At 44.7% G+C, this 27,105-nt stretch overlaps 1 protein-coding gene across 19 annotated transcripts in view; it reads right to left on the bottom strand.

Moving 5' to 3' along the window:
* Positions 1–5,212: 5,212 nt before the first annotated feature.
* Positions 5,213–27,105, bottom strand: part of NEO1 (neogenin 1) — a 252,634-nt gene continuing 230,741 nt past the window's right edge. For 11 of the 19 annotated variants that reach the window (XM_063716713.1, XM_063716716.1, XM_054531649.2 and 8 more), the window contains 7 exons: positions 25,507–25,654; positions 20,111–20,349; positions 19,414–19,506; positions 15,105–15,263; positions 10,041–10,304; positions 7,161–7,297; positions 5,213–5,992 (listed from right to left, as the gene is read on the bottom strand). In XM_063716713.1, coding sequence (XP_063572783.1) covers positions 5,909–5,992; positions 7,161–7,297; positions 10,041–10,304; positions 15,105–15,263; positions 19,414–19,506; positions 20,111–20,349; positions 25,507–25,654 — 1,124 coding nt within the window. In that variant the 3' untranslated portion in view covers positions 5,213–5,908. The remainder of the gene's footprint in view (positions 5,993–7,160; positions 7,298–10,040; positions 10,305–15,104; positions 15,264–19,413; positions 19,507–20,110; positions 20,350–25,506; positions 25,655–27,105) is intronic. The other 8 variants (XM_054531653.2, XM_054531651.2, XM_063716718.1 and 5 more) reach the window with 2 other exon arrangements.

Below are 27,105 nucleotides of genomic sequence, written 5' to 3'. Positions count from 1 at the left end.
AGCTCTAATCGCACGGTGCTGAGCAGTGGGGAAGCATCAGATTTGCGTTAGAAGCAGCACCTGAACACTTGTGTGGAGGATCGCTCCCTGATTGCTGGTGAGACTCAGGCAGGGGGCTTAATTAGTAGTTTGCCTACCAGACAGCAAAGAGCTGCTCTGGGGAACATCTGAGAGGTAGAGCTGGCAGGATTTGCTGAGCAATGTGCTGTGGTGTTGAGGAAAGAATTTAGAATGGCTCCCAGATTTCTCCTTTGGGCGACCAGGTCCACAGAAGGCAGACCCTATTAGCAAGGGGCTGACACCTAGTAACAGGGTGATGAGGCTTTGCTCCAGGACCCTGAGAAGGGAGAAATTGTAAACTGATGGCAACCCAGACACAAGCTGAGGTCAGTCTGCCTCTTAAAATCTGGATTAGGCTGATTGGAACCCACATTTCTTGACCTGTGTCCCCCTTTGCTCCCTGGACTTCTGGGAGTTCTCAGGTTTAGATTCTTATGGTCACTTCTGGCTCTCAGCTCCTGCTTCTAGCAAACCAATTCCATTCATGGGTCACCCGTGCCGTGCCAGACTCATGGCCTGCCCACCGCCATGTTGGCCCAGATGCTGTTTTCTTCACTGGGGGGAGTATCCAGTAACTCATTCAAGGCCATGTGCACACAGCAGATGTTACATGAGATTTGGGGAGCTGAAGGGGGTTCACTCCATAGAAGTGCAAATAGCATGAAATTGCCCCTAAGATCTTCTCATTTGGCCGGGCATGGTGGCCCACGCTTGTAATCCCAGAACTTTGGGAGGCTGAGGCAGGTGGATCACGAGGTCAGGAGTTCAAGACCAGCCTGTCCAATATGGTGAAACCCTGTCTCTACTAAAAAATACAAAAATTAGCTGGGCATGGTGGTGGGCGCCTGTAGTCCCAGCTACTCGGGAGGCTGAGGCAGGAGAATCACTTGAACCTGGGAGGCGGAGGTTGCAGTGAGCTGAGATCACGCCACTGCACTCCAGCCTGGGTGACAGAGTGAGACTCTGACTCAAAAACAACAAAACGAACAAACAAAAAGATCTTCCCATTTAAGAAAGGTCTTTGAACACCTTGAGGCCAGCCAGTTCCCACTGGGGTGCTTTCCCACAGAGCCCCTCATTCTTGCACCATCTTGTTCATTATACCAGTTGCCAGTGTCCCCTCCACCCCTAATTATTTCAGGAAATCCCGAATTATTCTTGTGCTACAGTGCAGCAGGTGTTCCCGCCAACCTTTTGTGAGCTCAGCTTTAGGTCCCTTTCATTTTTCAAACCAAGTTCCTAATTAAGGAAAAGGACATCTTGAGATGAATATCATCCACCAGCTTAGAGGGTAGTGGTAGTTTTAAGTAGCACTTTCCCAATATTATGTACATTTAAAAGATTATTAAAAACAAGTATTATTTTCTTTCAACTACTGTCTCCTACCTCTTCCTCCTGCACCCCTGGTGAACTCTCCCTCCTTTGGTAGCTGGGAGCCCTAGGTTAAGAGTTGGGTACCTGCTGTCTAGGGTTCTTCTGCCTGTGGTTAGCGGTGGCTCCTCTTGGCTCCCTGGTTCTCCAATCCCTGCCCATGGCCCTGTCATCATCAATTTGATGGCTTGCTTATTGCTTGTCTCCAGTCTCTCCTGATGGTTCTCCCCACTTCTGGCAGGAAGGTGGCTGCAATTGGGAGGGGTTGATGGATGGGGCAGGAATGGGGTGGGGGAAGAGGTGTTTCTTCTTCATATAGAGCCTTGTCCATAATGCTCATCTTAGAACAAATCTGCAAGACATTCTTGTGTTAGTTCCCAGCTTGAAGTTGGTCATGAGGCAACAGCATTGTTCCTTTTTTTTTTTTTTTTTTTTTGAGATGGAGTTTCACTCTTGCCCAGGCTGGAGTGCAATGGCATGGTCTCTGCTCACTGCAACCTCCGTCTCCCAGGTTCAAATGATTCTCCTGCCTCAGCCTCCCAAGTAGCTGGGATTACAGGCGTCTGCCACCATGCCTGGAGAATTTTTGTATTTTTAGTAGAGACAGGGTTTCACTATGTTGGCCAGGCTGGTCACGGACTCCTGATCTCAGGGGATCCACCCGCCTCTGCCTCCCAAAGTGCTGGGATTACAGGCGTGAGCCACTGGGCCCAACCCAGCATCGTTTCTTATGACTGTCATCTTTCATCTTTCACGTTTACCCCAGGAGGCCAAAGGGCCATGGCTACTGAAATGGGAGTGTCCTAGCACCAGAACACTGGGGACCTACTAGGATCCCTGCCAGGAGGGGGCTTCTTGTGTGTGTGTGAGTGTGAAGCCTTTCAACACGCTCCAGGGCGTGAGTCCTCGTGACTGTTTGTCTATCCATCCAAGAGATAAGCATCTGCTATTGTCAGAAACTGCCCCTGGCATTAGACATTCAGAAAGGAGTGAGAAATAATCTTGTCCCCACTGAGCCCACAGGGCCCAGGAAAAGACTCAAACAAATCACGGCAAAACGTGCCAAGAGCTCCACCTAGGGACGCACAGGACGGACAGTAGCAGCAGACGCCCGGCACTTAAAACAGAATGGCAGTAAAGAGGACACTCCAGGCAGACTGAGAATGGCCTCACTGGTAGCTTTTTGTGGCCACACCCCCGGTACACAAGGCAACATTAGTCTGGACATGGAGGCTGTGGCAGACAAGCACCAACCTCCAGCTATGGGAGCACGGACTTCATCCTGAGCCCAATGGAGTGTGGCTAATGAGAAGGACGGGATTTGAGCTTCCTAAAGTACACTCTGGCAGCAGAGCAGATGAATAGCGGGGCAAAGGGAGCAGTGAGGACACTGTGCTCTGTTTAGCCCTCATTCTATTATTGCAAGCTCAGGCCTCTGGCTGCTGAGGTCACCTATTCCCTGGCCCAGACTCTGGGACACCACGAGGAATCTTACATAGTGAACACAGTAAGGTGAGGCAGCCTGGGGCAAGCGGGCATCCCAGGAGACATCTGCTCCGGCTTCAGGTCCCTGTGAGTGGTGGGGCTGGGAGTGGGAAGGCCAGGCCCCGCGTGGGCACTCAGTCTGCCCTAACAGAATGCGCTGCCGCAGCAGGGACATGGCTTGCACTCCATTCAGGGACAGCTGCCAGGGGCCCCCTCTGATTCCTCAGGCCACTCAGTCCCTGCAGGGCAGCAACATGGGGATGGGAACAGGGACAAGACTCATTTTTGGTACTGGTGGACGGTGCAAACACCTCCTGTAGCCTCCTGGCTCACCTGCCACCCTTCCCTGAGTCTCCTCATAGACTACTGGCTTTACAGTTGTGAAGGCAACAGTGAAGTCAGTTAGAGGCTGGGAAGCAGGGGGCCCCAAAGTTGTTTTTTTTTTTTAAGGACAAAGGAAAATAACTCTTTGACCAGACCAGAGTTTGATTGGATTAAAAAAGTGTATTGGATTTCCAATACTAAATAAAAACATGAAATCGTTTTTAAAAAGCCATAGAGTTTACAGCATCAACTACAGAAAAGGCCAAACAAGTGTGTACAGACGCCAGTCCCAGCAGCCCTCCGGGCCCCTCCCGCAGGCAGTGCGGCGACAGACACAGGTGTTCCAAATCCCCCCGAGGAAGCTGCTGAGCGGCAGCTCAACTAGGACACTACAGGACACACAATGGTTTAGTTTCAAAAATCACAGGAAAATGTAAGAAAATGTATTAAATTGTGAAAAGGTGCAATACAGAATAGCTTTCCTTGTTCTTAATTTTTAAAAAAACCCCCAACTTTGAACAGTTATTTTATTTAAAAATAGGCCCCTCCCCCACCCGCCCCAGTTCTGTGGCAGTATCCAGGTACCAGGGCCCTGAGGTAACAGAAGCAGTCAGGGTTCGTGGGAGGAAATGCCCCAAATACTGAGCATGTTCTTTGGGCAAAAGGGAGTTTCTGGGGAATCTGGCCTCCCTGGTGGCCAGAGTGCTTGGACAGCTCTCTTCAGAATCAGTTTTAGTGCACTGGTTTTCCAGAATCCCGCCTGGCACCCCCATGTGACCAGCTAGCTCGGCAGCAGCAGTTCCCGCATTGCACCTTTCACTGCCCCCCAAATCATAAATACAAAGAGTTCATCTTGTAAAAAAGCAAGTATGTGATAAGATCTAAAAACGGCAAATCCCCAAGTTCAAAGGCAGGTGGCCTGGGGTACCCACTGGTGGTTTCAGCAGCTGATCTCTTCTTGGCTACAGAACTGAAGCCCGATTTCCTGTCTACACTGCCTTCCATGCTGTCTTCTGGGGATCTGTTGGGGAGTAGGGGAAGATGTCTGAGCGTCAGTCGTGTGTTTTCCATTATACATTCTTAATATTAAAAAACCACACACCTCAGCTCCTTACCTTTTTAGGAAAAAGAACCCAAGAACTATGTGCAAAGGCAGTGGCTTCCATGTGAGTCTGAGCTGCTGGGTTCACCTCAGACAACGCCTGTGGCTTCATTCTCATCAGGGCTTAGCTGAGCTGCTGGGATAGGGGAGGCGGCAGTTGCTTCCGCTGTCCCTGTCCCTTGTTACTTGAAAAATAATATTCAGAAAGATGTGTGGAAGCCTCAGGGGGCACTGCAGCTCTGCCTTGTCTCATTCCTGCTAATGCTTTCTCTGAAGGGGCTCTGAAGTGTGGAAGAGAGCGCTGGACTGGCTGAAGACTGGAACTAGAGAGAAGAAGGAGTCGTATGTGGAAACAAACAAGTTCCTTCCTTAACCTCCAACTTCCTCAAAGAGAGCCAATAATAGCAGCAGGAAAGGGTCTCCATCCTTGCTTTCTGATTTACAGAATGGGGTCAGGCTCTTACCCTATTCTGTGTGACTCAGGCAATTAGAAATACAACACCTGGCTCCTCAGCATGGACATTCTTACCAGGCTATGACCAAGACATCAGGGCCACTAAATCCTCAAACCCACCTATTGCACAGAAGAATTTTAAAACCAGATCCAAATCAAACTCCAGTTGCAACGTAGTGACAATAAGGATGGACATGCCAGGAAAGGACAATAAAGATGCTTCCATTCTCTGCAGGCTTCTGGAAGAAAGTACAATGACGGAAACATTCACAGGACCTCAACAGCCCCTCCATTTCCTATTACCAACCCCCAGCCCCCCACCCCGCCCCAATACTGAAACTGCACAGAAAGCAACAAACAAGTCTTTTCAATGTTACATTTCATTCAATTCAAATAGATCTGTAATCTCACAGTGATGAGAGGAAAGAGTCAGGCCTTTAATAATTATAATAAAAAATAATAAAAAAAGCTTACAAACAGCAATGCAACATTTCCTCCCCCTCAGAGTGATGGATTAACAGCTGGTAGAGGATGCAATGATTCAGAATTAAAAAATAAAAACGAAACCAAAAAACAAGCCAACCCTAGGAACAACCCACACTGTCAATGACTTTCCATACATAATTGGAACAAGCAGTCAAATGTCAACCACTTGTGGAGAACACCAAGGACTTCCTTGGTTTTGGATGGCATTTTTGTTTTTGAAGGTAAAATAAAATAAGACACAAATAAAACTGTACATAAATGCCAATGTCTACACTCCATAAAGGTGATGCAGTTGCAGCACGAAGACACAGCCTGACCACAAAGTGAAATGCAGGTTACACTTCTCGCCTCTTCCCTGGACACAAAATTTTGGCCCATGGTGCCCAGTCCTGCAGAATATCAGCAGGCAAAGGGAAGCTGCCTCGACACAGGCTTCTTCCAGGCTGACCAGGGGAAGGCAGGTGGCCATGCCTGGAGCCAGCCCTACACAGAGGCGCTGGCCAGTCTGCTGGCTCATTCTGTGTTCTCAAGTGCTGTCCTCTCGTACTCTGTACAATTCCTTGTTTTCAAGGGTAAGTTCCAAGACTTCCAGACTCAGGTTTGAAGTCATGTCCTGGTGAAGGTCGTCATGCTGTTGTGATAGCGTTTAGGTCCTTCATTAGTCCTTCCAGGTGGGCCATCTCTTTGGTCAGCTCATCTGGTTCATAGCTCTATGGAAAAGAAAATACTGTTACTGGGCTGGATCCAGGGAGCAGCCCAGAAAGGAGAGCCCAGAGAGAGGCCAAAGCATCATGTGGTCAGTAGTCAAATGGCCCCAGAAAACTGGCTACTAACACGCAGGGTGGCTCAGAAGAGTGGAAAGTAGCAGGATAGACCCAAGGTCACTAGGATCCCGTTTCCTGATAATGCACAATGCCTTTCTCCCAACACATACTCCCCAGGGTCACAGTGACTTCACAGGCCAGAAGGCCCGCTGCTTGCCCCTTCTAGGTCTCTGCCCCAGTCAGCACAGTTGGTATGTCCCTGGATCTCTGGGCCCCAAGCTTTCCGCTTAGAGAATCCTGTACCTGGAAATTCAGAGGCAAAACATATTTACTGGAGTTTGAGAGTGAAAGATCAAAGAAAGACCCTGGTGATTTTTGTTTCGAGAGCAACCACTCAGGCACTTTCTCCTCCAGCATCTTGCTCAGGAAAGGTCACAGAGTAGAACTGAGGGAACGTATGGATGGTTCAAACCAAGAAAAGAATGACAGAAGGGACAGAACTAAAAGGCAGGCAGGAAGTGGGGGGAGGGGCCATTAGCTGGGCTAGTGTGAAAAGCTAATTTAAGATGTTCAAGAGTGGATATGGGGGCCGGGAGCGGTGGCTCATGCCTGTAATCCCAGCACTTTGGGAGGCCAAGGCAGGTGGATCACCTGAGGTCGGGAGTTCAAGACCAGCCTGGCCAACATAGTGAAACCCCGTTTCTATTAAAAATACAAAAAAATAGCCAGGCATGGTGATGCGTGCCTGTAGTTCCAGCTACTCAGGAGGCTGAGGCAGGAGAATCCCTTGAACCCAGGAGGCAGAGGTTGTAGTGAGCCGAGATCATGCCACTATATTCCAGCCTGGGAGACAGAGCAAGACTCTGTCTCAAAAAAAAAAAAAAAAAAAAAAAAAAAAGAGTGGATATGGGAAAGAAAGCAGACCAAATCCTCAGCACGGTTCCCAGCTCAGAAAAGATGCTCAACACTGTATCTACTGAATGAATGAGTGCATCTGCTTCATAGATCTGGGTGGCGGGCCTGGTATGCACAGAATATCAGCTTGACCAGCAGTCTCAGGCCGTGGGGCATGTTCCCAGGCAATCTGGCTGGACTGATGGCCCCACGAACTTACACTCTCGGAGTCTTCCAACATCCTTGTGGTCTCCTGCACTTCAGGGGCACTGGGAACAACCACTGGCATAGGAGGCCGGCTCCTTCCTAGAGTCCCGATGGAGGCTGTCTTCACTGAGTGAATGTGATGGTTCAGAGCTGAGGGGAAAGGGCACCATCAGATATGTGGCCAAGCCTGCCTCCCCTAGACCTCATGAAGGCCCTAAGGTCCAAGTGCTGCTTCAGGGTGAGAGAGACACATAGACCCAGCGCAGGGATACTGCTCTGAAAAGTTACTGGAATAAGAGGGAAGGAGGGAGATAGCAGGGCATTCATGAGGCCAGAGAAAATATTCCACTGGCTCTAGAAAACCAATATCCTAGTCCAGTGGTTCTCAAAGTGTGGTAGTCTACGAACCCTTGCAGGATATCTGGGAGGCCAAAGCTCTCTTTATAGTAAGACATTATTTGCCTTTCCGCTGTGTTTGCCTTTGCACTGAGGATACAAAGGCAATAGTGGGTGAGCTGCTGGAGCCTTAGCACAAATTAAGGCAGTGGTGCCAAACTGTAAAGCCATTCACTGATACGCACGTGCAGTTTAAAAAAGCCAGTTTCACTAAGAACCATCCTTAATAAAGGAGTACATATTTTTTATTTTACTAAATCTTGACCTTACTGTATGTGACAAAATGGAAAGTATGCATAAAGTACTTCAGCTGTGTACAAAGTATGACAGCTATCTTTTTTTTTTTTTTTTTTTTTTGAGACGGAGTGTCTCCTTGTTGCCCAGGCTGGAGTGCAGTGGAGCAACCTCGGCTCACTGCAACCTCCACCTCCCAGGTTCAAGTGATTCTCCTGCCTCAGCCTCCCGAGTAGCTGGGATTACAGGTGTCTGCTACCACACCCGGCTAACTTTTTGTATTTTTAGTAGAGGCGGGGTTTCACCATGGTGGCCAGGCTAGTCTTGAACTCTTGACCTCAGGTGATCCATCCGCCTCAGCCTCCCGAAGTGCTGGGATTACAAGCGTGAGCCACCGCGCCCGGCCAACAGTTGTCTTAAATAAAGGTACTTGTGATAGTTTTGAGTTTTGAGCTGAATGTTTTTATCATGGATTATCACTGTTAGTTCAAAGACAGACAAACTGGTTCTTGAGACATCTTTTAGAAAATGAACAAAGTGAGCCCGTCAATTCAAGGAACACAATGGATAGTGTTTCTTGCCAATGATAAAATTTAAGTTTTAAGTAAAAATCAGGATTTTGGAAAACTTGCATCCGTCACCATGGTCTTGAGAACTTAATACTTACACATTTTGATGATATTAATGAATATGTTTTTAGATACTGAATAATGAAATGTATCACTATTTGCAGAATTTGCATAATGTAGTGGACCAATATTTTCTAAATGACCGATGTGTGATGTTTTAGTATCATGCATTAAATGCAAGACAGATGAATCAATTTTAATGGAATGAAGTACGAATATTTCATAGATAAGGTTTCAGATTTCACTTTACAAACAAACCTTTAAAAAACTACAACTTGCTGAGTTTTGCTGTAGTATCAAAAAAGAATATCCACAATTATCTGAAAAGGTTATAAAAATACTCTTCCCTTTTCCAATTACATATCTGTTAGGCCAGATTTTCTTCTTATATTTCAACCAAAACACCATATTGCAACAGATTGAATGCAGAAGCAGATAGGAAAATCCAGCTGTCTTCTATTAAGCCAGACATTAAAGAGATCTGCAAAAAATAAAACGACTCTTCTCACTATATTTTTGTTTTGAAAATAGTTGCTTTTCAGCTGGGCGCAGTGGCTCACGCCTACATTCCCAGCACTTTGGGAGGCCGAGGCGGGCGGATCATGAGGTCAGGAGATCGAGACCATCCTGGCTAATGTGGTGAAACCCCGTCTCTACTAAATACACAAAAAAATTAGCCGCGCATGGGGGTGGGCACCTGTAGTCCCAGCTGCTTGGGAGGCTAAGGCAGGAGAATGGCGTGAACCCAGGAGTCGGAGCTTGCAGTGAGCCGAGATCACACCACTGTACTCCAGCCTGGGTGACAGAGCGAGACTCCATTCCAAATAAAAAAAAATAAAAAAAAGGAAAATAGTTGTTTTTCATAAAAATATGCTAGTTATCTTAACATGATAGATACTTGCTTTTTTAAATGAATAAAATACTTTAAAAATTTCTTAGTTTTAATTTTAATATGGTAAATATTGATAGATATAACCCATATGAAGAAAAGCTCTTTTAGGTGCTTAATAGCTTTTAAACTATAAAGGGGTACTGAGACCAGAAATTTTGAAAACCACTGACTTATTCTAAAGCAAATGAATAGGTAACAATTTGGAAGAGCAGAAAGCAAGCATGCCTTTGTGGTCAGGGGACTGTTACTGAGTTGTGTGGATTTGGGTAAATGACTTTCCCTTCACAGGATTCCTTTCCCTATCCTGAGGTTCCTTCTGCTTTCACCACCCTATGAGTCCAAGCCTTGGCCTCCCTGATCCCTTCTCTAGTTTGCAGGGACCTTACGAAGTGAGGTGATTCCAGGGGTCTGGGCAGACTAGATCTGCTATCCATTCCCATGCCATTGGACTTACCACCAAAGGTGCTGCACATAAAACACAATTCAAAAGGTCAGCCCTTGGTTCCCAGCAAATTATTCTCCGGTTTGTAAGTGTTCCCAAAAAAGGGGAGCCCATAAACTTCCTGGGCGGGGCAATGGCACACTGCTACTCTAACTGAATTGCTAAGATAGGCTTGGAGGATATTTGCTTTGCTATACTTCAAAGAAGGGGTGGCTTTGTCCCGAGCTTGAGCCAAAGGGTCCCTCCAGGTGTGCTCCCTCCAGGTGTGCTCCCTCCAGGTGTGCTGCCATTCTCACTCACCTTGCTGGGATAGTAATGGTGTGCTTGGCAATGCAGGATCATAGGTGGGAGGTCCTGGAGGCGGGATTGCTGGCACGGCAAAGCTCTTCAGTGGGTGGGAAGGGCGAACATGGGCAGTGGGAAGACTCTGGCCTGAATCTTCCTCTTGGGAGCTGGCCAAGTAAGAGGAGCTGGTAGCACCTTCAGGGTCCTGGTGATCAGTGCAGCATGTTTGAGACGAAGAGGCTGGCATGGTGTCAGTGCTGGGGGTATTTCGAACAGATTCTACAGCAGGAAAGTCTAAATGTTAGCATTTCTTTTGCCATTAAATATGTGAAAGTCCCAGAGTTTGGCTACTTCTAGGGGTTCCCTAAACCAGCTCAATAGCACTTGTGATCAGTGCTAGTCCAAGAGAACATGGATTAGCTGGACCACTGCCAGGGATAAGAATGGAGTCTCAAACAATTTTGTACTCAACCAGCTATTCGAGTTTTTCACCTCACAGCTAAGTGGTCACAATTTTATAGATTTAAAGTTCTCCTCATTATTTATTATGAAGCACTTCTAAAGGTTCCTGAGATGACTAAGATATTAAGATATAAATAAGTATAAAAGAAAATTAAAAACTTCACTCACTGGCATCTTAGACAGTGGCCTTTCATAGACAACCATGGCTAACCACGAAGGCTGGCTGGGTACCTGACAGTACCCAGCTCTGCTGACAAGGCCTGGCGGTCACTGCAGGAGAGGCCAATGCCACAGGCCTTCATGCCTCCAGGGACTGTGCATGGCCTCATCACAGCAAAAAACCCATAGTTCAAGTGAGAACTGGACAACAAACAGAGCAGCCCAGAGGTCTGCACACAGCTTTCACATCATGCCAAATGAAAGGCATTTTTGATTCAGAGAAAGAAATGGGGGTAGATTAGCCTGGAGAAGGGAAAGCTCAGGAAGAACATGATAACAATCTCAAAATATAAGAAGGGGCAGAGTTGTTCTGGAAGGCAGCACAGCAGGGTAGAAAAGCACGGACTCTGGAGTCAGACAGACCTGGACTCCAATCTTTGTGTACTAGCTGGGTGAATTTGACAAAGTCACTGAATATCTGAGTCTCAGTTTCTTCATCTACAAAAGAGGGAGAATAACACATAATTCTTTGAGGACTGAATGAGATATATGAAAAGTGCTGAACATGGTGCTTGAATATCTATTAAGATTCTTTTCTTCGTAAATTACCGGGTGCTTACTTTAAGCCAAGCACTATGCTAGCTGCTTTACATTCATTAGCTCACTCGATCCTCAAAGTAACTCAGAAGGCACTGGGAGGTTAAGCAAATTGCCCATTTGCACAGTTAAGAACTAGCAGAGTGGAATCTGAATCCCTGCCTTCTGACTTCCACACACATGCTCTGGACCACCACACACCTTTCCACACCCAGAGTACCACTTGCCCGCACCCTGTGGGGCAGAAGCAGCACCAAGGCCCGGGGAGACCACATGAGGAAGACTATTCCAACAGCATGAGCTGGTGACCAGCTTCCCCACCTGTGAGGAGAGGGACGAGGACACAGCTCAGGGCAATGGACTGTACCAGATGGCCTGAAGGCCTCTTCTGACTTCTGGAGTCCTCAACCTTAACAAGTACAGTAGTCCCCCTTATCCATGCTTTTGCTTTCGATGGTTTCAATTATCTGTGGCCAACTGCTGTCCAAAAATTTAAATGAAAAATTCCAGAAATAAATAATTCATAAGCTTTACATTGTGCACCGTTCTGAGTAGCATGATGAAATCTTGGGCCATTCCACTGGGGATGTGCCTTATTCCTTAGTCCAGCCTATCCAGACTGCATACACTACCTGCCCTTGAGTCACTTAGTAGCTGTCTCGGTCATCAGATGGAGAAAACAGATATAAAGGGTTCAGTACTACACGCGACTTCAGGCCTCCACTGCGGCGGGCGGGGGGGTGGGTCTTGGAATGTATCCCTGCAGATGGGGATACTGTAAAGCATGAGCAATCTTCAGAAATCCAACACATTTCCCTGCCTTTGTTGCTGAGGTAGCAGTGAATCTGTGCCCTTGGGCTCTGAGAAGTCAGGCTACACCAGTCACGAGTGGCACCTCTGATCTTGGGTCCATGGATGAGGGACTTATACACCCTCCCAAGTGTGCCTAGCTGTGTTGGCCCTACCAGGCTTAGGTGACTCCTCACCCCTTAAAGGGGTGTGCTGAGGATCTTCTTAGGCTTGCTCAAGCTAGCCATCCCCACAGCGGGGGAGCTGGTGGTCCCCCTCTGTGATCCTGGGCCAGGAAGAAGCTGGGCAGGGTAGAAGCTGGCTAGGAAGGGTAGCAGGGAGGAGGAGAGAGAACAGTAGACTCATGTCCAGACCATGTCAGCCTGTATTCGCAGATATGTTACGTCAGCTCTGGGCAAACAGGCCTCTCCTGACTGCCTCAACGGTCTGTAACTGGATATATAAGCTTCTGAGGGCCAAAGAGATGGTGCAAAAGGTGAAAAAGGAAAATGGGGTTGCCTACATGAGTCAGCACCCCGGCCTGCTACCACAGACCAGGGCTGCCTTGTACAACTCCGGGGGCCCCAGGCATGTTGCTTTTTTCATGAAGGGTGCTCCCTGACACTGTGCAAAATCACTGGCCTGCTTAGAATCCATGCTGTAAGTAAAATTCCTGCTTTGGCAAGGGGGCTACTTCCTGACTGACTTGCCTCTTAAAGAGTTAAAACACACAGAGTTCACACTGGCCAAGTGATTGGACAAGAGGAAAGTGCTTTTCCAATGTCAAGTGGTGGTGACATAGTGAATGTTCCTTAGAGCAGAGACTGGCCCTGCTTAGCCCATATATACCAAGCTGTGGCAACACTCTGAGCTCCAGAAACATAAGAGCTTAGCAAAGTACAATCGTGAAAAAGAACTTTGATCATTTCTGGATACTTGCTCTACATTTCAAATCAGTCTTCAGTAAGTCTATCACTTTAGTTTTACCTTCTTTTATCTAACTGGTCATCAAAGCATGGCCCCTCTTAGAAATGCAAATTATTCTTTCCCTCTCTCTTCACTTTCTGCCTAGGTCCATAGAGCAGGGAATGCTTACCAACACTAGATCACAAGAGAGAGGGCTGGGTAGGAGCTGCCATGCTTCTCTCCAATCCCCAAACCCAGGAGGAAGGAGGAAGGGGCTGATTTGATTGGAAGGTGCCTACCATCCACTCAGGCAGGCAGGACCACATCCCAGCATGTGAGATTCCTTGGCCTTAAAAATGGAGAAACAGGGTTGGGCACAAAACCTCCTTTCTAAGAGCAGGTGTGGAGGCTGCTTTCTGGTCCTCTGTTCTATTTGAGACTATGTCTGTAAGGCAGACTTTGGCTCTCCATGCAGCTGGCTGGAGTAACTGTCTATCTTGTAAACCATCTTTCCTAAATGCAGGACTCCAAATTGGGATTTGGAAGGAGATAGCAGAAAGACCAAATCTATATATATATATATTTAATATTTAGTAGAGACGGGATCTCGCCTTGTTGCCCAGGCTGGTCACGAACTCATGGGCTCAAGCGATCCTCCTGCCTCGGCCACCCAAAGTGCTAGAATTACAGGCATGAGCCACACTGCTCAGCCTGGAAGGCCAAATTTAGATGTGAGTTCAAGCAGCATTCTCCAAATCAGGTAATAGCTTTGGGAGTAGATAATGTTGGGAATTATTAGGCACCCCTTAATAAAGCTTCATTTGATGTTTTGGGTATGTTTATGATTGATGAAAACTTGAAAGAATGGGGACCGGGCGTGGTAGCTCACGCCTGTAATTTCAGCACTTTGGGAGGCCGAGGCAGGCGGATCACTTGAGGTCAGGAGTTTGAGACCAGCCTGGCCAACACGGGGAAATCCCGTCTCTACTAAGAATACAAAAATCAGCCGGGCGTGGTGGTGTGTGCCTGCAATCCCAGCTACTTGGGAGGCTGAGTCAGGAGAATCGCTACAACCCAGGAGGTGGAGGTTGCAGTGAGCCGAGATCGCACCACTGCACTCCAGCCTGGGCAACAGACTGAGACTCTGTCTCAAAAACAAACAAACAAAGAAACCAAAGAAAAACAAAAAACTTAAAAGAATGGGGATATTACTGGGAACCCAAACTTCTAGCATAAAGTTTTGAGGTTCTTTTAAAATGGAACTCACTTGAAATTCCCTTATTCCCCAGACCAGCAAAACTCAGTTCTATCAGTAACATAATAACTATTAATAGGCAAGTTTCAAATGGTGGAAAAATAATACGTTGAATATATGGGAAGTTACTAGGCTTGCCGTTTAAAACTGAGGATGAAAATTAATTTTCAATTAATGAAGAATATTTATGCCACTTGCTGTCCCCACACCTTCACTATTTCTTTCCTCCTTAAAACTGTCTGATAATACGGTTTCCTAAGATTTCCAAACTGGGACATGTTTGTCTAGCAACATATTTCTTTAAATACACTCCAGAGGTAATTTTCTGTTTCTTCAGAGAGGATCTACTCCTGTGCATCGCTTCCCAATTTTAATAATCTTGAGGTTTACATCAGGCACCCTGTGGTTTACAATACACACAACTCCACGTGGCTGGTGGCCCCACTGCTCCTTGGATGTTGTTTGCACTTTGGTCCATGGTGGAAGTAACCTGTATGTAACAGTTAACCTTTGGACCTACCCAACGTTAGGGTGACTGCCAGGCAAAGGCAACCACTAGTGTCTGAAATCACCCAGGATGAGTTTTCCTTTCAAACTAGAGGATTAAAAGAAATAAAGAAATTGGAAAAAAGACTGAGTTAAAGTGCAAGTTTATGGAACAAGGGATGCTTATGTGATTAGAGATACTGTTTTTACTAAAAGGAAACCTTGCACTGAATGTTTGAAACTTAAGTAGAAATACAGGGTGAATTTTACAGAAACAAATTTGAGTCAGTCACAGAAATGTTATGCTAAGTAAATAAAACAGAAAAATTCCAAATCCCTCTTCTAAGTAGGGCAAGTCCTTCCCCATTTCTGCTTGCAGACTCTTTTGGAATGGTTTCCATCTGGGCTTGATCCTCATCTCTCACCTGTGGAATTGGCCCTGTCTGAAAGGGACATGGATGTGCCAATGGGCCATGGGCTGCCCGGGTGGTAGAGATGACTGCGAGCTGGAGAAGCGAGGCTGCTGGAGTGGAAATGATGGTGAGGGTTATCGAGGGAATGGATGGGATGGGCACTAATCACAGCTGTGAATGAACACAAGACAGAGAAATGCTTAACATGCTTGCACAAACACACACAAATCACAGTTTAAGAGCAAAGTCACCCCCTTCCCACCTCCCATACAATCCAACCACTCCCTTGGTTTTTTGGTGGCACCTGGCTAGATCTGGTTAATTAACCACTGATTTTTACATTTGTTTTTTAAAAATGAACATATTCTTTTGCATATGTCTACATATGTATAGAAAAAAGGCATATACACTAAAATGTTAACAGTTATTATCTCGTAGGGAAGAGTGGTCAGGATTAAAATAATATTTTTATTTTGGCTTATCTGTATTTTCCAATTCTACTATAATAAACATGGATTACATGAGTTATTACAAATATCTATTTGAATATGTCACAAAATATAAATCCATAAGCCAACACATAAATTTTCTATTTTGTCCTGCTAAAAGGATAGAAATAAGTCCCTTCTTTTTCGAGTATATTCCTAATTCATTCTGCCTTTGTTAAAACTGCTGGATGAAGCATTTAATGGGTATTTAGGCCAAATAAATAAGTAGCTGTTTAATCAGCTTTCATGTCTTAAAATAAATGCGAATGGAATTGAACTCCGATGGTCCCATCTAGTATTAAAAGCATGAACCACCGGCCGATGGCACCATCTTTTACTGCTTCCAGTCTGGGGACTCAGCCATACCCATCTGCATTTAAGATAATAAATGGCTCTTTCCTTCCCACACTGGCTAAGGATTCAATTAACTGCGTTTAGCTAAAGAATCTGAAATTTCCACACAGATTTCACATACTACTTTCTATGAAGACAGAGATTCCATGTACAACTTTCTATGAGGCTTCATTATCCATCTGAGATGGAAACAGATAAAATTAGAAGCCCAGAGTCTGAGAATAAACTTTTCTGAGGAACTCCCTTGGAGTGGTTGTAGAAATGGCGCATTTAAGGTCAAGATAACCAGCTCTACCCCCACCAAACAGGCAAATAGGCCAAAGCTGACTAGCAATACTGGGAATCTTTTTTTCTCTAAACAAAGGCTTCATGAACTTACTACTACTACTTAATTAACACTTAGTGGTCTATTGAAATGTCTTCTGTCCCCAAGGATCTCCCTAAAGTCTTTGTGGGGCTATTCAACATTACTCTGGTGAAGAGAAATCCTGGTCAACAAAATGGATGCCTTCACTTTCCAGCTATCCCTTGTCCTGGCCACATGCAAGCAAGCAGGTGGCATGACTGGGACCCTTGAGCACTGCTGCCCCTTCCTTCCCTTCTCAAGGCCTGAGGAACAAAAAAGGGGCTTTCCCTCAGGTGCTGCTCTTGGGGACCAGAGGCTCCAGGTTGTGCCCGGGAATAAAACAACACAGGAAAGCTGTCCGAGGAGGGCTCTCGGGGTAACTGGGGAGTTGGCAACTCTAGGGGAAGACAGGTAGTTTTTAGAAGTGGGTGCTTCAGGCTCAGTGTTTTCCAGAATTCAGGCTGGGGTAGGGGGAATAAACCTGATTTTTACCTAGGAAAGTACAATTTGAAAGCATTTTAGGACTCTCACGAAGGAAAAACAAAATTGACTTTTTCCCCTTTATAAGGCATTTCCAGTCTTTCTAGGTATGAAAATAAAAAAAAATAAAGCAATGTGAATGTGCCTGCCTAGGATATAGTAGGAAATCAGCAGCTGTTAGCTGACTCTGAACTTGTTGCTTCGGTGCATGGCCCTGGATGGAGCCATGTCCCGGCACCAGCAAGCCCTTCCTGGCACTGCTCAGTCATTTAAGACCAGGGAAGGTGGGTGGTGGGTATATGGCTCCTGCAGCATTCCAGGGCCCAGAGCTCAGGGAATACCAGCTTGTGAAACAGAACTGTAGCCATGTGGGTTTTAAAAACAGTATCTGAAAACCTAAAGACCAGGATCTTATGGTTGCAGGTTTTTAAAAGATTCCACTTACCAACCCAACTGTTAAGGCACAAATTAAATAATATTGTATATTGGTGCAAACTCCTTCCCCAACATCAAAAAAAGAAGAATGATATCAACTGGACAACATATCTTTTTTACTTAACATATTTAAAAGTAATACATCTAGAAATAAAGACAGTAAAATTTTACAAGTTTTCAAAATAAGCCAGTTCAGGTAGGAACTCAAGTCTTACACCAAACAAACAAATAAACAGTAGTGCTAGCATCTTCTTGATCAATCAGAAGCAACTGGGATGGATTAATTTACTCTTCTTGGGCATTTGTATCTTTAAACCTGGGAACCCCATCCAGGGCACCTCTTTTAAGGGGAAACCATGGTTTTCCCCCGCATGCTTCCAAGTCCAGGCTTTTCTTTCCATGAAGGACCACAAGCATAAGCTACTTTGAGCTGAAATTACCTATTAACAAATAGGGTATTACTCTTTCAAAGATGGTTTTTGTAATCCAGTGTCTTACATGTTTGTGTATAGTGAGTGTTTGTGGGAGAGGGAAGGCGTGTGCAGACATCCACATGCTTGAAGCTTCCACCAAGAGGTTGGGGATTTGAGGAACTTTTCCAAGTGCACGACGTCATGGTGTACCTCGTTGCATGTATGATATTCATGGCTATTAAATCTCATCATTTGTTGACAGATGGCTGAGAATTCCCTCAACTGCAAGCCCCACTGTGCTAGCTAGTCTGAAAGGCTTCACTTCCTTGAAAACAGTGACGAGAGAGGACACGGTAGTTTGAAAGAATCGGTTTGTCCCACTGCTTTCTGGTTTAATCATGATATTTATTTTGAATTTCAACTATTATTAAAAGAGGCTCGGAAACCTTTATGCTTATCGAAGTGAGGCATGAATCAAGAATGAAAAATGTTGTTTAAAAAATTCTGGCTGGGCAGACGTGGTGGCTCAGGTCTGTAATCCCAGCACTTTGGGAGGCCGAGTTGGGTGGATCACCTGAGGTCAGGAGTTTGAGACCAGCCTGACCAATATAGTGAAACCCCGTGTCTACAAAAAACTAGCCAGGTGTGGTGGCGAGCACCTGTAATCCCAGCTACTTGGGAGGCTGAGGCAGGAGAATTGCTTGAACCTGGGAGGTGGAGGCTGCAGTGAGCTGAGATCATGCCACTGCACTCCAGCCTTGGCGACAGAGCAAGATTCTGACTCTGTCTCAAAAAAAAAAAAAAATTCCATACAGTAAAACCTAAAGCTATTCTAAAATATAAAGTCTACTAATTTTATTTTTAAATTTTATTATTTTAATTAATTAATTTAGAGACTGGCTCTTGGCTCTGTTGCCCAAGCTGGAGTGCAATGGTGCAAAATCATAGCTCAATGCAACCTTAAATGCTGGGTTCAAGTAATCCTTCCACCTCAGCCTCCTGGGTAGCCTCAGCCTCTTAGGTAGCTGGGACTACAGGTTGTGTGCCACGATGCCTGGCTTTATTTTTTTTATTTTTTTTGAGACGGAGTCTCACTCTGTCACCCAGGCTGGAGTGCAACAGCACGATCTTGGCTCACTGCAACCTCTGCTTCCCAGGTTCAAGCGATTCTCATGCCTCAGCCACCTGAGTAGCTGGGATTATAGGCATGTACCACCACACCTGGCTAATTTTTGTCATGACTAATTTTTAATTTTATTTTTTTTGGTAGAGATGGGGTCCCACTACATTACCCAGGCTGGTCTAGAACTCCTGGCCTCCAGCAATCCTCCCACCTTGGTCTCCCAAAACACTAGGATTATAGGTGTGGGCCATCTTGCTTGGCCTTCAAATCTATTAATTAAAAAAATAAATTCCATAGATGCTCATCAGCACTGGTGTCAGGAAGCATAATGAAAACTTGTAACATCAGGCCATCCTTAGCTCTAGTCTGGAGGGAAGCCTTCCCATCTCTCCCATAGAGATATGATGCACTTTTAGGGAGACTAGTTACTCCCCTATTCCTGGGAATCTGGAGACATTGGCTTTTCAGCTTATTTATCATAAACATAATGACGCTAGCCTCAAGAATAATGTTTGGTGCAAAATATGGCAAGTGTTTGGTACTTCCTCCTTCAAGGTTTGTCAAAGCTTTGGTAGATTATCTTTGTGTCAGAATCAAGTGAAGTCAAAAGATTATTCATAGTTGTTCCCCTACATGACTGAACAGATTGGTAGCACTGAGGAAAAAAGATGCTTCTACTTACGCTGGGGTGGCTGGGAGTCAAAGGGCATCATCATTTTTGGTCTCATTCCCCGCCTTCCAGCCAGTGTAGACATGCTGTCCTCTGACTCATGCCCTAGATGTTAATTTAAATGTGGAGGTTAGTTACCAGCATGTGCCCTACGCCACTGAGCAGCCTCAACAGTAAAACATTTCTAGTAGGGGATTCAGAATTCACAAACAACATAATGGGAACAAGACATTTCTGTAAGAAGTGAAATAAAGAGGAAAATGATCATTACAGCATTACAAGAGTTCCTGCTGAATCAATGTGGATGTCACAATGCTGCCCACCATACTTCACAGGGTGTCTGTAAGAGCCTCCAGACCAAGAACGTTCTGAATACCACAATGCAAGCTGGAAGCCAGCTGAAGACACAGAATGAAATGCACAGACATGGGCTAGCTACCCTCAAATGCTTGAATATCACGCTGCTGAAGCCTGATGAGAGACCTAAAAGATCTGCAAGATTATTTCGTATGGGTTACAGAACCTCTCTCCCACAAGAAGCTAGGTATTCTTCATCATATGTTCCCAAATCTTATCACACACATTTCTCTAAATCTGATTTCATATAGGAATTGCCAAATGAAGGCAAGCTCAGGGAAAAAAAAAAAAAAAGATTTAAATGAAAATAGTTTCCTAACATTTGAGAAAAAACCTGCACTTAAAATGGTACCTCTGTATGAATTTCGCCTTTGATGGATATTGCTGTCCATGGAGTTGTCAACTGGTGTGATATCTTGAGAGTTGCGAGGAATTGGAGTATCAGTCATGATGGGGTTTGGGTCTGGAGACTTATCAATAGGTTTCAGCTCCAGTCTCTCATGATGGATCCAGAGATCTGGAGGTTTCACATCTTTGGAATTCCCTTTGTACTTATGAGAGCCATTCACTGATTTGCAGGCAGCTCGTTTCCTAGGCACGAAGTTCAGAGGAGCTTTTAAAAGTAACTCATTTGAACGTATTCGTCAAAAGCCTTGAGTGATTAAAACTTCCTTTCTGAGAGATGTTTCAAGCAAAGGCAAAAACTAAAAACATACCTCCTGCCCCCAACAACAACAACAACAACAACGAGAAGAAGTTTGCTCCTGGGGAGAGTAAATGTATCTCTATTTTGTCCACACATATTTAGAGATACTTACCAGGGTCTTTATGTTTGAATCCTGCCTTGTGACTAATTTTTTTGACTGTTAAAAGATTAAGATAGCATTTTTCATTACATAATCTCTAAACCAGAAGGTTCATCCACAAGTTTCCAATTAGAGCAATGTAGAAACATAACAATGGAGTAGAGGGAAAGTCTATGGCTTATAAAGGAGGGAGGCAAAAACTTTTTTTATTTTTTATTTTTTTTGAGATGGAGTTTTGCTCTTGTCACCCAGGCTAGAGTGTAATGGCGCGATCTCGGCTCATTGCAACCTGGCCTCCTGGGTTCAAGAGATTCTCCTGCCTCAGCTTCCCGAGTAGCTGGGATTACAGGCGTCTGCCACCACACCCAGCTAATTTTTGTGTTTTTAGTAGAGACAGGGTTTCACCATGTTGGCCAGGCTGTTCTCAAATTCCTGAACTCAGGTGATCTGCCGCCTTGGCCTCCCAAAGTGCTGGGATTACAGGCGTGAGCCACTGTACCTGGCCGGAACAACTTCGAAGACTGCCAAACTAGGACTACCAACTAGGTGGAGTCAAGAATGGAGACAACAATGTCTACTTCTTTGTGTTTTAGCTTCTCCATTCACTCTCTTACTTACCCCTAATGAGGACATACTGGGTACCCAGTATATGCCAGACCCTGTGCTAGACTGCTGTGCCCTCAGAATTTTTGGTAAAGTGAGGAATACAGATGTTGAACTATTATTTTAAAATGTTCTGAGCTTACTGAAATGTCAAGTGTTAGAGTAACTTCTTAACAGTTGGACTTAAGCTGAACAGGAAAAACCTAGAGGAGGAAGCGACATTTAAGCTAAGACCTAAAGGGAACAGAAAGTGCATTCCAGGTGGTGAAATCAGCTTATGTCAAAATCCTAAAGCAGAGTGCAATGCCCTGGTGGTATATTAGAAGGATTTTAAGAAATCCTGAGTGGTGGGGACATAGTGAACCCTGCAGAGAATGATGTGAAATAATACTAGAAAGAAAGGTAGTCAGGGACCAGATCATAAAGAGCTTTTAGGGCAATGCTAAGAGTCTGAACTTCCCTTTGTGAGTAATGAGAAACCATTAAATGGTCTTAAGCAAGAGAGTAAGGAGAACACTTTTGAGTTAAAACTTTATACCAGCTGTGATGTGAAGAATGGCTCTGTGGGGTTGGGGATAGAAGAGGAGACCAGCTAGGATACTACTGCAATCTCAGCCATAACTGATGGCATGGGACAGTGGGAGTAGAGGCAAGAGGCAGATTTGAAAGTTATTCGGGAGGCAGACATGACAGGTCTTGGTAAATAAATGGATGTAGGGTGAGGTGGGAGTAAAGAAGAAAGAGGAGTACAGGATGATGCTAAGGTTTCTGGTTTAAGCCACTTAATACTGGGAATAAAGGAGCAGAAGCGGGTTTGCTTGAAAAGATGATGAATTCTGCTCTGGACATGCTGAATTTGAAATGTCTCTGAGACATTCAAGAGGAAATGTAGAAGAGGCAACTGGGTGTGCAAGTCTGATACTCAGAGGAGGGAGGCCTTGGCTGGAGACAGAAATACAAGAGGAGCTGGAATGCTGAAGCCACGGGAGCAGATGAGATCACTTGGGGAGAACACAGAAGGAGAAGAGAGTAAGTCCAGGCCCAGGCCCCGAGGAATGTCTGTATTTGATGGCTAGGTAGACAGGAGAACCTATGAAAACAAAAACAAAAACAAAACAAAACATGCTGTCATGGATATAAAAGAAGAAAATGTTTCCAGAAGGAAGGAACAGTTAACTGTGTGAAATGTTGCTGAGAGACTAAGATGAGAACTGAAAAATGTTCTTTGGCTTTAGCAATACGGAGGTCGCTGGTGATCTCCACAAAAGCAATTCTGGTGAAGTGGTAGGGGCAGAATAAAGATTAGAAAGGGCTGGTGCATGGGTAGGCAGTGAACAGACATAAGAGTATAAGCAAGTAATCAAGGAATTTTGTGATGGAGAAGAAAGGTTTGTAAGCAGCTGGTGAAAAGGACCATACAGAGGGTGGGGGTGGGGATGAGGTTATAATTATAATTATTCCTTAAGCTGGAAGAAGTTAGAGCACACTTAAATACTGAAGAGGCGGCCAATAACGAGTAAGAGGTCAGCTATGCTGGAGAGAGGAATAACAGCAGGTAAAAGGTCTTAGAAAAATGGAAGACAATGAGATTCAGGGGGTAAAGGGTAGAACTGGCTTCAAACAGGGGAAGTACACTTAGGAGGGAGGAGGAAACGATGATTACCAGTGGAGAAAGGTGTCAGATTTCATGGCGGTGTGCTGAGGTTGTTCTTATCTGACAGCTTCTGCCTTCTTCATGAAGGAGAAGCCCAGCTTACCTGTTGCCAGTCAGGGGCTAAGGGGGAATGTGCTGAGAACCAACGAGGGTTTAGATTCTCTAAATGCTCTATCAACTTTGAGGTTGTAAGACTCTGTAAACAGCTACCATCTAAATGAACCTCAGGTATTACAGAGGAAGAAAAGTAGTAAGAAAAGCTCGCTTATATTTTTCAACAGTCAATGGAATACTTGCAAAGCAGATAACTGGGGAAGCGGGGGAGGGGAAAATCCTGTGAAGATCTGATATGATGATTTTCAACAAAGGGACCCAAATCTGTAGGACGTGCCAATACAGAGAATAGAGCCTATTATCAACTCATCTTCTTACTTTCAATCTGAAGACTGAGTACCTTATTTGGGAGGCTGAGGTGGGCAGATCACTTGAGGTCAGGAGTTTGACATCAGCCTGGCCAACATGGTGAAACCCTGTCTCTACTAAAAACACAAAAACTAGCCGGGCATGGTGGCACATGCCTGTAATCCCAGCTACTTGGGAGGCTGAGGCAGGAGAATCACTTGAACCCAGGAGGTGCAGGTTGCAGTGAGCTGAGATTGTTCCACTGCACTCCAGCCTGGGTGACAGACCAAAATCCTGTCTAAAAAAAAATTTACTTTGAATTTGAAGTCTTCCAAAGCACTAAGGAATTCTGTCATTCTGGTCTTCAAATTATTTTAATAAAAGAAAAATAAAGATCCCAGTATTTCTAAAACTGATATAAAATCAAGTTCATAAAGATAGATAAATGTTAAACGTAGTCTTTGAGGCTTTAAAAATAATAGTTTTCCACTATTAAAAGTAGACAGGGCCGGGTGCAGTGGCTCACACCTGTAATCCCAGCACTTTGGGAGGCCGAGGCGGGTGGATCATTTGAGGTCGGGAATTCGAGACCAGCCTGGCCAACATGGTGAAACCCCATCTCTACTTAAAAAATACAAAAATTAGCCAGGCATGGTGGTGGGTGCCTGTAATCCCAGCTACTTGGGAGGCTGAGGCAGGAGAATCGCTTGAATCCAGGAGGCAGAGGTTGCAGTGAGCCGAGAATGTGTCACTGCATTCCAGCCTGGGCAACAGAGAGAGACACCATCTCAAAAGAAAAAAAAAAAAAAAAAAAAGGAAGAGCTATAAGAGGCAGTGGTCAGAAGGATTATAAAAGAAGCCTCCACTTTTCTTGGAAAAGTGATACAGTACAAGCTATGGAAAGCTATTTTGTTTGGGCAAAAGAAAGAGAGATTTAAAATATCACATAACCTACAAAAAATGACATAAAGTCATTACCAGTAGCAGTTACAGGGTGGCCTGTACTTGCCCTGTACAGTGAAAATGAACAAATTTATGATTATTAAATACATGCATTCTTGCCTTGGGCAGATCAAGTCTGCATGGATAATCACATAAACATGAATTTCTCTTTCTCTAGTGGAGCAACACCCCCATCTTATGATCTTTCAAGATATTGCAACTAAAGTCATTTTATTATACACATTATGGTATTGCTATTAGGAATAACTCAGGAATCTCCTTTTTTTTTTCTATCTGTTTTGCTAACCAGATATCTGAGTTGAATGTAATTTAGGATCAAGGATTCTTTCAAGTGTAGGAGTGTATGGTATTAGCAAGCACTACATAACTGAGCCCCCTTGCTATCTGCACTTAGACCATTAGCCACAACCCTCAAAATCCCAGAGGAGTTCAAGGGTAGCAGCCATTTAGCCTCTCTGAAAAACTCATAAATTGATTATCAATGATCCTTTCCTGTTCTTTAAAGCAATCCTACCCCCACCACCAACTCTACACTTGGTAGCAATTCTTTAAAAATATTCTTAAACTTAGATTTAGAATGACAGGCCTATGGTCTTCTTCCAACTGGGCTGGCGTTTGTGCTGTGACACAGCCTGTAAGAATGTCCACAGACTCCTGGGCATCGGGTTCACCGTGGGCATGTACAGATGGTGCTCCAAAGGGGGTGACCAGCAATGCCAGACACTTTCTACTTTCCTCATCACATCTATTCTCTAGTTGGCTCTCTGACCTCAGAGGTTGAGCTAAATTAACTATTACTTGGCAATCCTGCTGGGTTTCCTGGCTTCCAGCTGGGTATAGCTAATACTTGACACTGGCAAGAGGCTGGAGGGTAGGAGGTGTTTCTTTTCCTGCCACTGTCCGCTGGGAGGAGGCTGGCAATGGCTGCATGCCTCTAGCACCCACCTTGCTTTTGTCAGGAAGCCCTCTCCTACTGCTTCAGATTTCTGAAAACAGCGCTCTCCTCTTGCCCTTTCAGGCCCAAGGATGATGGTGTCTTATCATAGCTGCTAGCCTCTGAATATCCCTGCCTAGTTTTCCCTAACCCCACCTATGACTTTGTAAATTATCTCTTTTGAAATCCTTTTAAATGTGTCACCTCTTTTCTGCCAGGACACTGACTGATAAGAGGAACCACTTCCCATTTTCTTTTAAAATATCTGAAATTCCTTTTCATGTATTTTTATGTCTTAACTTTGTGTACCACTCCATATACAGAAGTCACATGGAAGCAAAAGATAAGATGCCAAAAATCTAAGGGGTGCATCTGGGGCTTCTTACTTTTTCTGGTGAGAGGTGGTACGACGGGTACAAAAGACAGCAATAATCACAACCACCACGATGGTGATGACGCCAACAGAAACAATTATGACCAGCAGCATATTACTGTCCAGAGGAGAGGTGGGACTCCCATGAGGGCTGTTACTGCCTGCAGAGGAGAAATGGTATATGTGTTAGGGTTAGAGAATTTAAAACATGCATACTATCAAGCTACAGAACCATTAATATCTCACGTGAACTTCTTGATAACACTCATTGCTCTGCCTTATATAAAAGTGCTGCGTGGACATGGCTCTCTTCTCTAGATGATAAGCTCCTAGACAGCTAAGAGTCTGTCCTATGAACAGTGCTTAGGACAGAGCCTGCTCAAAGATAGTACTTAATTAAAGCTTCTCAAATTGTACTGAACATTCAAGAGCTTTCAAAGGTTGAGATATACTTAGATAAAGACTCTTGCCTCTCTGGTGTCTCATGTGATATATAAACTCATCTTGTAAAGCACCACTTATAAATCATTTAGTTTTCTGGTTTTCAAAACCATTTAAAAATGTTCATTCATACAAAGCGAAAGTTTTCCCCAACAGGCAGATATCTGAGATTATAAAAATTGCATGAAAAGTAAAGTCTGTTTTTATAAATACACAGCCTACGCAGAGTTAATTCTCTTGTTCAACTTCAAGAAAGAGTAGGTCTGAAGTATGCCTTAATTTGACAAATACTGAATGGTTACTATGTGTCAGTCATTGTTCTAGGTACTAAAGGTGCAATGGTGAACAACAAAGATGTGAATGTTTGGCGGGGGGGAATGGGACAAACGATAAATATGAAATTATTAGTTAATAACGAATGGTGTGAAAAAAAGAAAATGAGGGGATATGATACAGAGTGTCTGGGTAGCCAATTTAGATTGAATGGTTAGAAAAAGCTTCTCTGAGAAGATGGCATTTGAGTTCAGATCTGAATAAGAAAGATCCCATCATACAAGGGAAAGGACCCTGAGGCAGGAACAAGCTCTTCTCAAGGAAGAGAAATGCAGCCAGTGTTGTTTAAGCAGAGAGATGCAAGTCAGAAGGAAGGAAGTGAGGAGGAGAAAAGGGATGAGGCTGGAAAAGCTGCAGAGGCTGGACCATTTAGGACCCTGAAGAAGGAAATTCAGATTTTCTTTTTCCTTTTCCTATTATTATTTCCCCATTGCTGAAAGGATGAGCTCTAGGCTTTGTAATCTAGCTGTAAGTCTTACTGTCTTCCATTTCTTGAAACATGTTTCTTTGCTTCCCTACTCATTATTTAAGTTATGTATGCTCATATTATAAAATGTGGCAAATCCCACCACACATGTCTAACCACCATGGATATCCAATCCCTTTCCTTCTAGCTACTCTCTCTCTTAACTTTCTAACAATCAGAGGTGTACAATAATGGGATGAGCTGCCTTGCCAAGTAATGAATCTTTAGTTATTGGAAGTACTTAAGAGGCATCCTGCCAGCGTGGGATGTTGTGGAAGAAGTTCCTACCATCAAAGTATGGCCTGGAATGTGTGTTTAAAAAAAAATCTCTTGGCCGGGTGCGGTGGCTCACGCCTGTAATCCCAGCACTTT

The sequence above is a fragment of the Pongo abelii genome, chromosome 16, assembly GCF_028885655.2.
Source record: "Pongo abelii isolate AG06213 chromosome 16, NHGRI_mPonAbe1-v2.0_pri, whole genome shotgun sequence".
NCBI lineage: Eukaryota > Metazoa > Chordata > Mammalia > Primates > Hominidae > Pongo > Pongo abelii.
This window is presented reverse-complemented; position numbering and strand designations above follow the sequence as displayed.